General features: G+C 37.8%; 1 protein-coding gene across 1 annotated transcript; it reads right to left on the reverse strand.

Annotated features, from left to right (window-relative positions):
• Positions 1 to 5,401: 5,401 nt before the first annotated feature.
• Positions 5,402 to 6,777, reverse strand: LOC134229222 (uncharacterized protein F54H12.2-like). Its single transcript, XM_062710929.1, has 2 exons — positions 5,742 to 6,777; positions 5,402 to 5,646 (listed from the first exon to the last, which is right to left on the reverse strand). The coding sequence occupies exons 1-2, from the start codon at positions 6,775 to 6,777 to the stop codon at positions 5,402 to 5,404; spliced, it is 1,281 nt and encodes a 426-aa protein (XP_062566913.1).
• Between the last annotated feature and the right edge of the window lie 12,363 nt (positions 6,778 to 19,140).

Raw genomic sequence — 19,140 nt, forward strand, 5'->3', positions numbered from 1 at the left:
ATACCCCAAACTTCACAAGAAATTCTGAAGGCAGTTTTAAAAGCCATACGACCATTCAGGTAGTAGGCGTAAGTGGCTGGAAGTTTTCTCTTTTCCAGGTCCAGGAACAAATCTTGAAGACAGTCTTCTAAATTTCTGTACTAAATACTTCTATCCAGAATACCAAGATCACCCTCGATTGACCACTTTATTCAGGATAACCATTCATCCCCTCAAGACAGCTGCAGATTAAGTTTCTTCTCTTAGGACAATCTGCAGCATGAAATTTTTTTCTTTTTTCCAACCACACTCTTTGCCTAGATTCTCTTTCTTTAGGCGATTCTGTGGAATGGATTTTAAAATTCATGAAATCCTGTATGACTTCTTCTGTGGTTTTCATCCAGTGTCCTTCCTTGTCAATACCTCCTAATCTCTCAATATACCAACGAGTCTCCGTTTTCTTTGTCATATTTTTTGTGTGCTCCATTTTACCTGTGCCTAGTTCCAAGTACTAACGAAGAATGATCCTCCATGTCCAGCTCTGGTTTATATACCTTTACTGTAAGGGGCGTGTGCAAAAAATATACGTTTTACCTGCGTTTTTATACCTGTTGCATCATCTGTAAGGACCGTGTGCAAAAAATACGATAGACGTACGGTTTTTTTATGCTGACTATACAGGTAATACTAGGGCCGTGTGCAAAGCAATATACATTTTACCTGCGTTTTCTACGAGGGGGTATAAATGAGAAGAAAAAGTCTGGTCCTTTCTTCACATTCGACTATCATGTCAATCCTGATACACACTCACTCTCTGATTTTAGATGGGTATGATTGTTTAGTACGATGGGCACAAAACCACCAAGAATCTCTACCCCCCGGAGGCAGAACAAGTACTGGGAGTATTTCAGGAAGCGAGCACTATCATGGAAACCCCTCAGGATTTATGGTTACAATGCCTAGCCTTATCACATCATGCGACCATGGGGAAACTAGCTACCATACATTTTCTATGTCGACATATGAAAACAATTCTACCCCACAAATGGTACGGACTGAGCCTAACCCCTTATTTCGGAAAGCCGTACAGTTTCCTAACCCATCCCCAAGCGGCCAAAGTGATTTTACTGTGGCAGGACATAGATGCGATGGAGAAAGTATGTATTCAATACGGAATGAAATGGCTGGAAATTTCACACAGGCTAGGAAATCAGTGACTTTTAATACCAACCTCAATCAAATCTACGAATCACTACCCCCCCCCGAAGACCGGAGAAGCCCCTGGATGCAATTAGTAGCGGATCTAATACGATTCCGGCGGAGAATTCGACAGTTAGAAACTTTTGTTAGTTTTAAAGAAAAAAAAAATAAAATCATTTAATATCACTTCAGTGTTATGTTATTGTATGACGTCATCTTTATACACTCGGGTTCGGGTTCCCTGAATTTCGCTTTGTCACTGTTAATGTAGTCGATCAATTTACGCTCGAATGTTGATTATTTGATGTGTTCAATAATTGGAGAAAACATTGTGTATGATTGAAATTAATGATTGAAAGTTGTTTAATATATATAGTATTCGATGATTTAACTGTTATCTTATTTTATATTGTATTGTGTACGGACAATGGAAAGATGTTGAATATCCATAAGTTTATCCCTTATTTACATGATTTCTTGTTTTACATGTTAGGTGGCGCTTTTTCCAAAAGCGATATTTTTTGTGTTAGCCTATCACATGTCAAGATTTTTAATCACATGATTGATTATCGATGTTGCCGCCATATTGAACTGTCGTTTGCTTTTTGCAAAGGCGATTTTTTTTGTGTTATCCTATCACATGTCAGGATTTTAATCACATGATGGATTATCGATGTTTGCCGCGATATTTGACTATCGTCTGGTATTGTGTATAAATACAGACCCTCCTGAGAACTCACTGTCATTCTGCATTTTATTCTGGTTAGAACAAGAAGAAGAAGATGGAAAACCTGTTTCAGGAGGAACTTTTTATGATCCCTGGGATTTCTATTGAACACCAAGTAATAGTGAGGAGGATAGACACAGGGGCAGAGATCAGTAGATTCAACATGGTGAGGATACAGCTCAATACCGAGCCACAAAACAGAAGGGCACACCCTCACAGAAGGAGGTGAGCACCCCGATCGCCGCCCCCACCGCCGCCCAGACCTGCTGGTCCCCAGACACGGGCTAGGAACGAGGGACGGATTCCCCCCTGGGGCTTCCGGGTGCCCACCCAACGGATTCTTTGCAGCCTGTGCCTGGCAGAGGGGGAACCCAGTAACTATTGCTGCAGTCGCTGTTTACAACGACCCTCCTGTCTGCTCTGCACGGCCAGAGTGGTAGAGCAAAACCTTCCGTGCCCCCTCTGCCGGAACCATGAGCGGCTGATCCAATCCTTATCCCGGAGACCCGAATTTAACCCTGACAGTTCCAGTGATGATGAAGATGAAAACATTGGACGCATGGTTCAGGAGCTTTTGGCCGCCTAGGGGACCCATCTGGACCCAGCCCTCACCTGATCCCAAAAAAAAACCAGAAAAAAAAAACAAAAAAATTAAAAAAAACAACAAAATAACAAAAAACGGCCGTTTTTACGGCAACCGGCAAATTGTTTAGAAAAGATGCTTACTTTACAGTCGATAAATAAGAAACGTTCTGTGTGTGTCTTAGAAAAAAAAAGATGATCTTTTTTTTTTCAAAATACAGTCAAAGAAACGATTGTATCTTAGAAAGAAAAGATGATCTTTTTTTTATACAGTCAAAAAACGAAACATTGCGTGTTAAAAAAAAAAACAAAACAGAAAAGAAAAGAAAAGATTACCTTCTTATACAGTCGAAGAAACGAATGTGTCAAGAAAACACCAGGCCACAAATTTTGCTAAACTCATAAACACTTTACACTGAATGTGTTCAAGTACGACTTAATTTTCTATGTAAATTATGCCGCCATGATGAATCTCTGCAAGATTTTACCCCAGTTAAAAAGGCTTGTAATCCACCGTGTAGGTCGTTTAAAGTTTTTTCACATTGTTTATGATTGTGATTATGTTATCACTCACCTATATGTTTAATGTCAGCTATGCTAAATATCCCATTTCTGTGTAATTTGAGAGAATGTTTTGTCATGTGCTTAAAGTATGGCCTGCTATTCATGTCATCATTTAAAGTCGATCCTAAATAAATCTGTCTTAAAAAATACATTTTACGAATGAAATTTAATTTAATTGATTAGAGTATAGGTACCCATATATAAGAGCTATTATTTTGCATTACATTTAAATATGTTTATGTAACATTTTATCATAATAACAAAAATGGTTTTATTTTCTATACAGTCCTCAACATGGAAGATATGTTTTGTTCCTAACCATCTTTAATCCATTCTCTATGAAGTGAAGCGTGCTGGCTGCTGGTCTTCCTTTGGAAATACACAGTGAATTAACTAACATAAAAAAACAAAACAAACTTGAATCTAAAAGTTTCAATGAGATATAATTTTTAATTCTGTTTAATTTACATGTTTATATTTTAAAATGGATAAAAAGAAATCTGATAATGGAAATCAATACCATAAAGATAGTAAGTTTTTATCTCTAAGTGCTGATGAATTTCTGAATTTTCCATTAAATATTGACATTATATCACAGGGGAAAGAAAACTACCCGAGTGTATCTACTGGCCCCCGAGATCTGCTTATGAGTGCATGGGGACTGCGGTGAACCTTCTCTCCTGTTTAAACAGACTTTGGAGTATGACAGACAAAAGGTACTTTTTTTTCATTTATTTTACATCACATGAAAACACACAATTAATGATGATGAAGAATGTACACATGTTTTTCATAAGTGTGTGCAAATTGTTCAATATAATGTCTATAATGAGTCCAATTTCCTTTGGCTAGCCCACATGCAATCTTGTAAGGAAAAGCATAAGTCTGGTAAGGTAAACTTCCCATTTTTTGTAAACAGGCTTGAAACCATTGCTCTCTATTTTGTGGGTGTCTTGATAGGTGGAGATTCTTTTAGGTCTGTGACTTGCTCTGGCATAATCCCATTGAGCTAGTAAACAAATGACCACAGGTGTTTATGAGGTAAACACCTTAATAGTTCCTGGAATTCCTCTTTTTCTACGGCTAAATTTCTAGTCCCTATCGGTCTGCGAGTCGCATACACATTCGCTTGAGGGAATTTCTCTGCAATACTTTGACTCAATCCATGAGCTTTCACAGTTAAACAATTACACTGATGTACAATCGCTTCAACCTCACTGTTTAATAAATCACCCTGTATCTCCTGAAGACTCATGGTTCAAACTGATGGTTCAAGTCATGCCCCCCTTTTTATATGGACAAACAAGAATGTGTTGTTTTTATCTTTTTTTTTAATGTTCTAAAATTACAAAGTCTTAGGGCTAATTCTTCTCTTTGTCTTATTCTCACTTTGTGTCTTCGACAGCATAGAAAATCTTCTTTCTAATAACATCTGTTTAATTTAATCTTTGGTCTTATGTTTTCCTCCTCCTCCTGAGGTTTTTATTCTACAGGATGTTCTTCCATCAAGGGAGGTGGTATGATATCTTTTTCTCCCTCCTGTTTAAGTAACCATTCAGTTTCCTCTAATCTAGTGTTCTGACTCATTTTCTTTGCTGAAGCTGTTACCCATAATGAAGCCAGTCCACAACTGAGGTGTGTTTTGTACCATGTTTACTATTTATACTTTTTCATTGTATCTATTCCCCCCCCCCCCAATCTTTAAACCCTTACCATTTTGTTTTGTGTTTTGAAAAATAATCTATGGTTAAAGGGAGATAACCTACTTTTAAAAATGACAAAAAACACCATTTTTTCCCCTTTTATTTGTAACAACAAACAGCAACATCAAACAACAACAACAATGCATTACAATACATTTTGATAAAAACATTGACACTTGTCCATGACCCGTAGGTAATTTATGATAAGTGTTTTTAAACCAATTCGCTACGTATCTGTCCCTTTGTAAAGCCGTACTCTGGTCAAAAGGGAATAACCACTCGTCGGTTTTCTTTCTTTTCTTGTCTCTTTGATGTAAATAATGCACGCAATATTGTCCACACACATCGGTATTCCAGTCTTTATAGCGATACGGATTATAAATCCATTGTTGAGCATGACGCTGGATAAACTCTTGAATTTCTTTTTGTAAGGGAGGAAATCCATAAGAATCGAAATATTCCACCACGGGATTGCTCACATACAGAAACACCCAATGTTCTCCAGGTCGATCTTGAGGATCCGTATTTACCACGACAGCTTTTTCTCCAGGTCTTAATTGATCCGGTAATAAATCTACAGGATACACACCCCCAAAAGAACTCTTGAATTCTCTGGATAAGACTTCTCTCAATTGTCCCGTATCCATTAGTAATCAATGCTCACTTCTCTCTGTTTGTTAATTTCTAATAGGTTATCGAATTCTGCATACACCACACAATTGATGGTGTTAGCCGTATTGTTGGTAAACTGCACTTCTACTCTCAGATTTCCTGTTTCTATGATGTGGAATTTATCCGATTGCGCCTCTTGATCTTTAGTGAAATCCCAGCCCCATAGAGTGTAGCCGCTTTTATACTCTTCTAGGGTAATGTCCGGTGCCCAATCGTCTCCTAATTTTCCCAGGGCTTGATACAGACTGAGATATGATCTCAGATATAAATTGTCGTTGAAATTAGGCTCAAACAACGAGTCTCTCCGTTGATACTGACATCTAATTTCTTAATCCCAAAGTTTTGGAAATGAAAGGGATTTTTAGTTTGATCTCCGTTAAAGGCCGCATTCTCCACAAAGCCTAAAATGAGACGTTTAGGCATCTGGCCTTGAAATAGATGATCCGTAATCTTAGACTGAGTTCCTGAGCCAATGGTAAAGGTTTTCACTTCCACTCTTCTCAAGGGATATTTGGCTCTGTGGGTATTCAAACTCTGATTAATGGCATTCATCATGACTGTTGTGGGTTTGACTTTTCTCACCCACAAGATCATACTCAAAATTTTCACTTTTCCTGTACTTCCTCCTTTGATCATCATGTAGAAAGCGGGTCTAGCTCGATTAAATCGCAAACGGACGTCCACTCCATTAGGCAGAAATCGATCTTGTTGAAACAAATCCAGATGTAAACGATCCAGCAAACTGATTTTCTTACTCCCAGCAATAGCTTGGTGTCTTTTTCGGAATCCTTCGTTTTTAGAATTGTCCGGTAACGCTGTGAGGATGGGTTCGTTAATGGTCACCGTGTCGGTACTTGAACCTTTAGTTACATTAAAGGTTTTATTTTGAGCTACACCAAGGTCCTCTAACCCCACTTCGTCCATGTGTCCTGCCGTATCTTTTTCCCACAGACTACAGGCCCTCATCTGTGTCTTTAAAGTTCTGGGTTGGTATGACAATAATTTCTCCAGATAAGCTTTGTAAGGATAGGTATCCGTCCCCGGGGTCACTATTTTCCCATTCAGACTGACATCTATTTCCGTAAACATGGAATGTAAGATATTATTCACTGGACTCGAAGTGCTGTTAGCCCCAGTCAGATTACTTCCATCGTCTTTGGTAAATTGACATACCAATTGAAGATAAGTTTGAGATAAATCCAGATAGTGATCTCCTTGTCCTTTAATTTCAAATTCGATGGGAGCTGTCTCCGAATCTAAAGTACTGGAAATGGGGTAATATTCTTCCCATTTCGAGTCTTCTAAAGCAATATTAGTGGGAGGGACTTCAAACAATTGTAAATTGTTCATCCCACACGCACAGGATTCGGGCTGTCACATGATGTGTCTACTAGGATTCAGTTTTCACAAATGAACCTTCTGTTCACTGGACTGGCCTATTTATACTCTCTCAGTCAAACACATCTCAAGGACGTTTTCTTTTAGGAATTCCTCCTTGTGTTTTCCTTTTTCTCTTAGGACCTCCTCGGGCTAACATAGGGGTCTTTTTTCTTCTGTTGTTAGTACCTCCTAGATTCATTCTTTGTTTCACCATTACCGAAGTATTTTTTAGAGCTTGTACTCCGTGAGTTTTGACTGCGTCTTTTAAAGATCTCTTATTTTCTAATACGTCTAACCCCGTTCTAGCAGCAGCAGTCAAGGCGTGTTTAGCTCCCGTTTTCAGTAAATCAATAAAAATCCTCGGCCTCTCTGTCGTTTTTCTTCTTGTTATTTTAATCACCATTCCCGATCCCCTCTGTTTTTTCATTCTCTTTCTTCTTCTTTTCTTAGTACCTCCTAGATTCATTCTTTGTTTCACCATTCCCGAAGTATTTTTTAGAGCTTGTAATCCGTGAGTTTTGACTGCGTCTTTTAAAGATCTCTTATTTTCTAATACGTCTAACCCCGTTCTAGCAGCAGCAGTCAAGGCGTGTTTAGCTCCGGTTTTCAGTAAATCAGTAAAAAATCCTTCCCCTCTTTGATAGTTTTTGGGTGGGTAATAGCCTGGTGGTGGTGGTGGTGGGGGTTGCTGCTGAGCCCCTCTTAATAATCCTCCTACTAGATTGCTGACTAAAGGAGCTGCTACTTTAAATAGGGATCCTAAAAAACCGTGTCCTTTTTGATGTAATAATCCTCAATGATAGACAAACTGTCCGTGTCCTCTTTGTCTCAGTAATCCGGGATGATACTGCATGTTTCATGTCTTTGTTCAACTGACCTTTATATCCTCGGGGGACTTCCTTTTATACCTTTACAGCTGAATACAATACAGACAGCAGACCAGACAAGCCATCACGCCTAATAAGATGGAACACAATAAGGGTACATTCATCTCAGTATACTTTTCTGAAATGAAGTTTCACCACTGATTTACCACTTACAAAGGGCATGGGTTGTCCTAAAAGAGTCATGATGTGAATCTCAATGGTATCGAAATGTTTTTTACTTAGTTTCAAATATTCCGCTCGAATGGGTTGTTTTGAGTCCTCCAAATGAAATGTACTAGGCACCACTCTTAATAATTTCAAGGCATTGGATCCTACCGTCTGGGTTTGAATCAAGTCACAATAGACATACATGGATTTCAGATTTTCATATAAATCCACAGTATTGTTTCCCAAGTAACTAATGTTGATTTATTTGGTCATGTTTTCTGTATCATTCTGAAGAATGACTTTCTGACTGTCCATGCCTAGCTTATAAGCTAGGGATGTGGGGAAACGAATGCAAAAGGGAGTTTTTCTAAGCAATTTTCCATTAAATTGATACACCACTCGATCATAGGTTTCATAATATACTATTTCATAGAATTTTCTTCATCTGGATGACCAAGGGTTCTCCATATTTTTTTTTCAATGATCTCTCTAGTCCTAGACTTATTTCCTCTGTTAAAGCCATGGGATGAGTGTAAGGCCCGGGTCTGAAGTGAATTCGTCTAATTTCCATCTTGCTATCTCGATCGATGAGTTGAGGCCATTTAGTATGGGCCCAATCGAGCAGTACAGGACATTGACTTAATGGTATTGGGTCTAAGGTTTTCATTTTAAATCTGCCGTAAACATCGGGGTCTTTGATATGGGAAGCAAAAGACTGAGGGATCAGGATGTCAAAATAAGCCTCCTTTTCTGTAATGTTTTTCAATGAATTGGGATACATCATTTCTGTTAAAGCCACTTCCCATTCTCCGTCGGTTAAATCCACTGTTTGTGGCAATAAGGTTTTAAATTGAGCGGTCGTATTGCTAGAAAAAGAGGACATAGATCCATCACTGGGTAAAGTCATGTAAAACCCACTGCTCTCAGCCATGTTCAATCTAAGACTGAGACCCTAAACCTTAAGACCTTTGTATTTATAACAACACTTTTTTTTTAAATTCAAAAATTTATTCAATGATTTACACTTCTATTTCTTCTTCTTCGTCTGATGATCGGTCCTCAATCACTCGAGTCAACAAAAGTCCTTTGTTTTCCATCGACTCTTTAATCTGGGAAAAAGGGATGCGACAATACACGTACTGCCTAACGCCGTGATAATCTGGAAAAGTCAGTTTTTTTTCTCCATCTTGAAAAAAATGTTTCACACAGTCTCTGATGTCCGAATACCAAAGACTTTCATTCAGTATCATGTTCACAGGTGTCCCATCTTTCATAGAATGTTGAGTACAGGTGACCCATTTGTATTGCTGATAATGTTGGTTGATTTTCACCCTCACTCTAGGTCATGGAAGAGATGGGATTTTCACTCTTTTTTCCAACCACACATTGTCCAGGGAATAGCCTGGATGATTTTCATAGAAATCCATGATGGCTCCTATTTTAGTTTTCATCCATCCTCCTTGCATGTACATGAACTGAGTGAAGAGGGGGTTATTCCCAGCCCCTCAACCTCGTTCCTATAGACGACTGTTTGTACAGGTATATCTGTTAATATGTGTGGATTATAAAAAAGGCTGTAAATTTGCATTTATGTAAGATGGTACATTTTTTTTAGTAAAGTTCTTTTCTTTGTCTTAAAGTAAGGCTCCACAATATCATTGTTTGTTAAACATGCATTATTCGTCAAAATATAAAATTAGAAGATACACTACGTACTTTTGACCACACACAGAGTTATTTTGACCGAAGGTCCAATATACATATAAAAACAATAACCGAAATTATAACTGGTTTCATTTGTAAGGAAAAATATACCGGTATATTCATCATCCTGTTGTAAAACAAAACAAAAACAAGAGGCCCATGGGCCACATCGCTCACCTGAGTTACCTAGGTGATGCAGTTCTATATCAGATTTCCCCTCTTGCTATACCTATCAAGCCCCATACCCCCTCCCCTTTCATGATTTTAATACTTTAGAATTTACACTACCCCAGGATGCTTCCACCTAAGTTTTAGCTTTCCTGGCCCAGTGGTTTTTGAGAAGAAGATTCTTAAAAGATTTTTCCTAAATATTTCTATGTAAAACTTGGATTCCCTATTGTGCCCCCCATGATCCCTGGGGTCATGATTTTAATAATTTAATATCTACACTACCCAAGGATGCTTCCACATAAGTTTCCGCTTTCCTGACCCAGTGGTTCTTGGGAAGATTTTTAAAGATCTATTCCATATATGTAAAATTTATTCCCACAAGCACCTGACGTTACCTAATAAATAGGTACACTGTATGTGTATATTTTTTTATGAAAAGAAAAATAAGTAACGTCAGGTGCCTGTGCTTATTCCCTATTGTGGCCCCGCCCTACCCCTGGGGGTCATGATTTTCTTTCGTGAATTAACCGTCTAGTACATATTTACAATGTATTTCATATCAAAAATACAGAAAGTACATAGAATTTACTTTTTATTTTAAAAAAAATCATGCCCGAAGTATCTTAAATCACCTCTGACTTTTTAACTGCAGGTATCAATTTTGTATGTTGTAAATTGTAAATGTTATTAATGAAAGAAAGCCAAAAAAATATCTTTGGACCCGGATTTATATACAGTCCAGGGGTTGTGGAGGGCGGCATAGGTCCTTTGATCGCATGCTAATATGGGACTTGCTCTCATATATCTTAAACTATGTCAAAAACACAATTCACTAAACTTCCATTTTTTGCGCCCCCCCCCCCCCCCCCCGCCCCACCGAAAGTTGGGGATATTAATTTCGGTCTGCCCGCTCTTATAATTCTGTCCGTCTGTTACACTTTTGTTTCGAGCAATACTAGTATCTCGAGAAGCATTTGGGCTTTTATAGTGAAATTAAAAGATAGCTTTGGGTCTGGGATGTTAAGGCGGGGGGGGGGGGGGTCCAGTCCACTAGCACCCGTGAGAATTATATGGAGATTTTTAAGATACATGTTCGTAAGAAGAAGCTTTATCAACCGACAAAATACGAACGGGCATCCCCCTAGATTTATGATATGGCTATAATACCTGTGTATTAAACAGGACCAGTTAAAGCCGTATTAATTTTATTTTTTGCAGCATATAGTATTTTGAACAAGAATTTTTAGGAATTTTTAATTTTTAGAGTAAACTCAGGTGACCTATTGCTATCACTTTCGTCCGTCGTCGTCGTCGTTCGTCGTGCGTCGTGCGTTATCATTTGAACATTTTCAGCTTCTTCTCTGAAACCACTGAGCCAATTTCAACCAAATTTGGCATATAGCATCTATGGGTTAAGGGGAACAAAAATTGGGAATTTCATGGTCCCTGCCCCCCTGGGGCCTGAGGGAGTGGGGCCAAAACCACTAAAATTAGTGCAATCTTTAAAAATCCTCTTCTTTACTCCTGGACATCAAGCAGTCAAACTTTTGCATGATTATAATCAGCATTGAGTCCTCTACAAAAATTGTGAAATTCATGGCCCCGGGGTTATGGGTTCTAGTGCTAGGGCGGGGCTATTTGATTTTTTAGTGAAAATGTATTATTTCTTTGAAAATCTTCTTCTCTGCTACTGGGTATTAAATAAACCTACTAAGTACATAGTTATGATGAGCAAAAGTGCCTCTACCAAAATTGTGAATTTCATGGCCCCAGAGTTAGGGGTTCCGGTGTTAGGGTTGGGGCTCTATGGATTATAATAGTGAAATTACATGAATTCTTTGAAAATCTTCTTCTCTGCTCCTGGGTATTAGATAAACTAACTAAGTGCATAGTTATGATGAGCAAGAGTGCCTCTACCAAAATTGTGAATTTCATGGCCCCAGAGTTAGGGGTTCTGGTGTTAGGGTGGGCTCTATAGATTATATACATGTAGTGAAATTACATGGATTCTTTGAAAATCTTCCTCTCTGCTCCTGGGTATTAAATTAACTAACTAAGTGCATAGTTATGATGAGCAAGAGTGCCTCTACCAAAATTGTGAATTTTATGGCCCCAGGGTCAGGGGTTCTGGTGTAAGGGGGGGGGAGGGCTCTATAAATTATATAGTGAAAATACATGAATTCTTTGAAAATCTTCTCTGCTCCTGGGTATTAAATTAACTAAGTGCATAGTTATGATGAGCAAGAGTGCCTCTACCAAAATTGTGAATTTTATGGCCCAAGGGTCAGGGGTTCTGGTGTTAGGGTGCGGCTCTATAGATTATAATTATAGTGAAATTACATGAATTCTTTGAAAATCTTCTTCTTTGCTCCTGGGTATTAGATAAACTAACTAAGTGCATAATAATGATGAGCAAGAGTGCCTCTACCAAAAGTGAGAATTTTATGGCCCCAGGGTCAGGGGTTCATGTGTAAGGGGTTGGGGGTCTCTATAGATTATAAAGTGAAAATACATGAATTCTTTGAAAATCTTCTCTGCTCGTGGGTATTAAATAAAATAAATAAGTGCGATTCTTTGAAAATCTTCTTCTCTGCTCCTGGGTATTAGATAAACTAACTAAGTGCATAGTTATGATGAGCAAGAGTGCCTCTACCAAAATTGTGAATTTCATGGCCCCAGAGTTAGGGGTTCTGGTGTTAGGGTGGGCTCTATAGATTATATACATGTAGTGAAATTACATGGATTCTTTGAAAATCTTCCTCTCTGCTCCTGGGTATTAAATTAACTAACTAAGTGCATAGTTATGATGAGCAAGAGTGCCTCTACCAAAATTGTGAATTTTATGGCCCCAGGGTCAGGGGTTCTGGTGTAAGGGGGGGGGGGGGGGGGGGCTCTATAAATTATATAGTGAAAATACATGAATTCTTTGAAAATCTTCTCTGCTCCTGGGTATTAAATTAACTTAGTGCATAGCAATGATGATCAAGAGTGCCTCTACCAAAATTGTGAATTTTATGGCCCAAGGGTCAGGGGTTCTGGTGTTAGGGTGTAAGGGGGGGGGGCTCTATAGATTATATAGTGAAATTACATGAATTCTTTGAAAATCTTCTTCTTTGCTCCTGGGTATTAGATAAACTAACTAAGTGCATAATAATGATGAGCAAGAGTGCCTCTACCAAAAGTGAGAATTTTATGGCCCCAGGGTCAGGGGTTCATGTGTAAGGGGTTGGGGGTCTCTATAGATTATAAAGTGAAAATACATGAATTCTTTGAAAATCTTCTCTGCTCGTGGGTATTAAATAAAATAAATAAGTGCGATTCTTTGAAAATCTTCTTCTCTGCTCCTGGGTATTAGATAAACTAACTAAGTGCATAGTTATGATGAGCAAGAGTGCCTCTACCAAAATTGTGAATTTCATGGCCCCAGAGTTAGGGGTTCTGGTGTTAGGGTGGGCTCTATAGATTATATACATGTAGTGAAATTACATGGATTCTTTGAAAATCTTCCTCTCTGCTCCTGGGTATTAAATTAACTAACTAAGTGCATAGTTATGATGAGCAAGAGTGCCTCTACCAAAATTGTGAATTTTATGGCCCCAGGGTCAGGGGTTCTGGTGTAAGGGGGGGGGGGCTCTATAAATTATATAGTGAAAATACATGAATTCTTTGAAAATCTTCTCTGCTCCTGGGTATTAAATTAACTTAGTGCATAGCAATGATGATCAAGAGTGCCTCTACCAAAATTGTGAATTTTATGGCCCAAGGGTCAGGGGTTCTGGTGTTAGGGTGTAAGGGGGGGGGGGCTCTATAGATTATATAGTGAAATTACATGAATTCTTTGAAAATCTTCTTCTTTGCTCCTGGGTATTAGATAAACTAACTAAGTGCATAATAATGATGAGCAAGAGTGCCTCTACCAAAAGTGAGAATTTTATGGCCCCAGGGTCAGGGGTTCATGTGTAAGGGGTTGGGGGTCTCTATAGATTATAAAGTGAAAATACATGAATTCTTTGAAAATCTTCTCTGCTCGTGGGTATTAAATAAAATAAATAAGTGCGATTCTTTGAAAATCTTCTTCTCTGCTCCTGGGTATTAGATAAACTAACTAAGTGCATAGTTATGATGAGCAAGAGTGCCTCTACCAAAATTGTGAATTTCATGGCCCCAGAGTTAGGGGTTCTGGTGTTAGGGTGGGCTCTATAGATTATATACATGTAGTGAAATTACATGGATTCTTTGAAAATCTTCCTCTCTGCTCCTGGGTATTAAATTAACTAACTAAGTGCATAGTTATGATGAGCAAGAGTGCCTCTACCAAAATTGTGAATTTAATGGCCCCAGGGTCAGGGGTTCTGGTGTAAGGGGGGGGGCTCTATAAATTATATAGTGAAAATACATGAATTCTTTGAAAATCTTCTCTGCTCCTGGGTATTAAATTAACTTAGTGCATAGCAATGATGATCAAGAGTGCCTCTACCAAAATTGTGAATTTTATGGCCCAAGGGTCAGGGGTTCTGGTGTTAGGGTGGGGCTCTATAGATTATATAGTGAAATTACATGAATTCTTTGAAAATCTTCTTCTTTGCTCCTGGGTATTAGATAAACTAACTAAGTGCATAATAATGATGAGCAAGAGTGCCTCTACCAAAAGTGAGAATTTTATGGCCCCAGGGTCAGGGGTTCATGTGTAAGGGGTTGGGGGTCTCTATAGATTATAAAGTGAAAATACATGAATTCTTTGAAAATCTTCTCTGCTCGTGGGTATTAAATAAAATAAATAAGTGCATTGTTATGATGAGCAAGAGTTCCTCTACCAAGATTGTGAATTTTATGGCCCCAGGGTCAGGGGTTCTGGTGTTAGGGCAGGGCTCTATTGATTATATATGAAAATACATGAATTCTTTGAAAAAATTCTTTTCTGCTCCAAGGAATGAAATAAACTAATTACATAGTTATGATGAGCAAGAAAACCTCTTCCAAAATTGTGAATTTTATGGCCCTAGGGTCAGGGGTTCTAGTGATAGGGCGGGGCTCTATTGATTATATAGTGAAAATACATTAAATCTTTGAAGGTTTTCTTCTCTGCTCCTTGGTATTAATCAGATGAACTACCTATATAGTTATGATGAGCAAGGGTCCTAATCTTCCAGAATTGTGAATTTTAAGGCCCCAGGGTCAGGGGTACCATGAAGTAAGGATGGCTGTACTTATATACTGAAACTGGATGAATTGTTTGAAATCTGCTCCTTGGTACTAATCAAATATTTTTGAAAAGCAAGGGTGCCTTTTCAAAAATTGTGCAATGTGTGGATCTAGGCCTAAGGGTCAGGGGTTCATGTGTGATTGGGGCATTACTGATCATGCTGAATATTACTGATTACTTGAAATGCATTTTTTGTTCCCGTACCCTGCCTATGGGTATTAAGTAACAAACTAAGCAACTGCTAAGTGTATTGTTATGATGATCAATGGTGCCTCTTTCAAAATTGTGAATGCCATAGCATCTGGATTAAAGCATGAATCAAATTCAATCACTGGAAAGTTGTTGCATAATGCTCAGGTGACCTGTAAGACCAATGGGCCTCTTGCTTGGTTTTTGCAATTTAACTTTAGACCATAACTCCTTATTGTCCCGACCTCTCTTCGTAAAGTACCCCTCCCCAACCCGCCTCCCCCACTCCGACCCCTACTAGATCCGCACATACTATTATTTTTTATTTGCGGAAGCGACTACGACAAGACATGGCTTTGAGGTATCTTGTAGGGATTTCATCTATCGAAATCCCTATAAAATTGAAAAATTCAATAATCCAACCGTGAATACAATGGACAACAATGACTGATCCCCGTTTTTGGTTACGTTCGTTCGTAAGATGTCGGTGTTTCTCTAGTAACCCGTAATGGAGAAACACCGACATCTTACGAACGAATATAACTCGCCCTAACTTCCCGTATTTCGATAGTTTTCTCGGGACCAATTGAAAATTGCTCATGTCAAATTTTTGTAATCACTTACAATGTTTTGAAAAAAGGAACAAATAGGAAAAAAATGCACCATGATACTTGAGACAGATTAGGAAACACGTTTGTCATTCCTCAGTGATTAAACGTATACAAACTACTCGTAGTTTGCGCCTTGTTCATATGGGGAAAGGTTACCTTTTACAGCTTGAAAAAAAAAATAAATCCATGCAATCAAGTAAATAGGTAGTGCGCTTCATAAAATGTATTGTATTGACCTGAGAGAGAGAGAGAGAGAGAGAGAGAGAGAGAGAGAGAGAGAGGGAGAGAGAGAGATTCTTTTTTTAAATTTATTGAAATATAACTTCAAAGAAATAAACGAGCATTCATGGTAGACAGTATTTTATTAGATGATGTTTAAATAGCGATCTAACTAAATTATCTTGGGCTGCTTATATTTTTTATATATATGACAGGCCTGAAGCAATCATTTTCAGTTTGGTGGGGGGGGGGGGTGCACAACAAAAAGTTTTGAGTCACTACCAAACAATTCCCTGGGAAGCCAAGATCTTTTCTATTGAAGGGGCACAAGTATACAATAGCTAAGTTTTCTATAATACCGGTATTACATTGTTTATTTATCTACTTTATTATGTGGGGGGGGGGGGGGCTTATCCAAAACCCCTCAACCCCGTTCCTATATACGATCGTGTGTACATGTATATCTGTTTATATGTGTGGATTATAAAAAAGGTTGAAAATATTCATTTATGTAGGTTGGTGCATTTTTCTTAGTAAAGTTCTTTTCTTTGTCTTAAAGTTATGCTACACTAAGTCATTGTTTGTTAACCATGCATTATTCGTCAAAATATAAAATTAGAAGATACACTTTATACTTTTGACCACACAGAGTTATTTTGACCGAAGGTCCAATATACATATAAAAACTATAACCGAAATTATAACTGGCTTCATTTGTAAGGAAAAATATATATTCACCATCCTGTTGTAAAACAAAAAAAAAGATTGGTTTCAGAATACCTACAATAATATTTATATGCGGACTTTTAAAATGAAAACATACTCGTCACTTCGTTGTCATGACGTCCTTCAAAAGTATGTGCACTCATATGCTCACATGTATCACAAGTGCTTGTAAACCAAACAACTTCCCCATCCCCGTCCCCAATATACATACCGGGTCCCAAGATATTCATATCTGTCTTTTTTATATATATACGAGGGGTTATCAAAAAGTTCGTGGACTGAGGCGATAAAATAAATACTACGTAGTCTGTGCTTTCAAAATTTATAAGGAACATAAAACAACAAAAAATAAAGAGATTTTGGAATGTTAAGCTTCATACGTTTATTATTTGCCAAATTATTATAAAATAAAATTGACATTATATGATCACCCGGCGCTGTCATCGTTAAAAAATTTATGACGTCCCAAAAAGTCATATTTTTCAAAGTCTGATTCTACCCCATACACTTATTTTGATGAAGTTTCCTGGAGTTGAATAAGGACTTAAACCCGTCTTGTTTGTATCCATCTACACTGTCATGAAAGACTGCTTTCAATGCATATAATCTTGCATATGGATTTATACATTGGGAGAGTTTCTTGCTTGATTGTGCCAGCACAGTCTGCTTTTTGAGTTCAATATCTACCACAAATAACCAACGTCATTTTTTGACATGATTGACTTTTCATACCTTAAGTACAAATCGACATTAACTGTTCAGTTCTTTTCTCTCGGAAAATATTTTGGCATTAAAAACAAGTCATGTGAATGCATTTTATTTCCCTGTAGCCAGATTTAACATTTTCTAGGTGTATAACAGTTTTTTCAGGCGCGAAACTTTATAAAATGTTGGAAAAAGAACCCCCTCCCCCCTTTTGACGTCATTTTAAAGCCCTTAATTGTTTGGACACTCCATACAAAATGTACGATAAAATCTAACAGAACTTACCGAATGATGTAAAAATTGCAAATTTTACGGACTAAAACCGTCTCTTCACAAACCCGAATTAATGGGATTTTTTGATGTCAGATGATCATTATAAAGGAGTTTTCCTCAGTAATACCGAGGGCGAAAAAACGTCATTTTTGAGGTTGCGCCGCCTAGACAAACCATTGCTTACAAAAACATTATTAATTTTGTTAAAAATAAAATCTATGATTTGTGGTTTCTTCTATAGATAGAAAAGATGATGATAACTAAATGTTTTAAAATTCACTACTATACCTAAAGCGGTTTTAATTTTATTGTGCCAGTCCACGAACTTTTTGATAACCCCTCGTATATATATATAAATTAACCGTCTAGTATTTACAATGTATTTTATATGAAAAATCCAAAAAGTACATAGAATTCACTTTTCATTTTTGACTGAAGGTATCAATTTTGTATGTTGTAAATTGTAAATGTTATAAATGAAAGAAAGCCAAAAATATCTTTGGACCGGCCGGATTTATATATATTCCAAGGGTTGGGGGAGGGGGGCATGGGTCCTATGATGGCATATTAATATGGAACTTGCTCTCATATATCTTAAATTATGTCAAAAACACAATTCACTAAACTTCCATTTTTGCGCCGACCCCACCCCCCACCCCCCTCCCCGAAAGTTGGAGATATTACATTCGGTCTGCCCGTTCGTCTTATAATTCTGTCCATCTGTTACACTTCTTACACTAATGTCTCGAGAAGCATTTGAGCTTTTACAGTGAAATGAAAAATAGCTGTGGGTCCGGGGGGGGGGGGGGGAGGGGGGCAGTCCACTATCATTAGATATTAGAATTATATGAAGATTTTTTAAGATACAATTTTGTAAGAAGAAGCTTTATCAACCGACAAATTACGAACGGGCATCCCCCTGGATTTATGATATGGCTATAATTCCTGTGTATTAATGCCATATTAATTTTATTTTTCACAGCATAATATTATTTTGAACAAGAATTTCTTTAAAGTTTTGGGGTTTTTGCAATTTAATTTTAGACCATAACTCCTTATTGTCCCGACCCCCCTTCGTAAAGTACACCCCCCCCCCTTTCGACCTCTACTAGATCTTCACATACTATTTTTTTTTTATTTATTGCAACACAATGACATTTTTTTTTTCAGAATTATCCTTTCACTTCTCTTATCGAACCCCTTTGCTCGTTTAAATGTCCATTGAAATGTATTGTAGCGTCAAGGTAGCGACTCAATCGCAACTTCTCGGGCCTTTCCGACTAGCGGAAAAACGACCCCGAATGTATAAGGAAGACGCCATGACAACCCCCCTTTTTCACGATCTATAAAATAAACCTTACATCTGTGCAATATGGACGTTAACTTTATTCGATGTAATGATATTACCTAAAATATACTACAGAAGGAACTTCTATCTCAGTCTATCCTATATTTGAATAAACAGGAAATGTATAAAATTTTAACATCCGGTGATGTT

The sequence above is a fragment of the Saccostrea cucullata genome, unplaced genomic scaffold (genome assembly GCF_032062105.1).
Source record: "Saccostrea cucullata isolate Sc308-1 unplaced genomic scaffold, CSIRO_AGI_Scuc_v1 ctg5732, whole genome shotgun sequence".
In the NCBI taxonomy this organism is placed as follows: domain Eukaryota; kingdom Metazoa; phylum Mollusca; class Bivalvia; order Ostreida; family Ostreidae; genus Saccostrea; species Saccostrea cuccullata.

Coding starts and splice junctions, on each gene's coding strand:
- LOC134229222 (XM_062710929.1), bottom strand. CDS start 6,777: ATGAACAATTTACAATTGTTTGAAGTCCCTCCCACTAATATTGCTTTA. Junction 5,647..5,741: donor GATTAAGAAATTAGATGTCA/GTATCAACGGAG, acceptor TGGGAAAATTAG/GAGACGATTGGGCACCGGAC.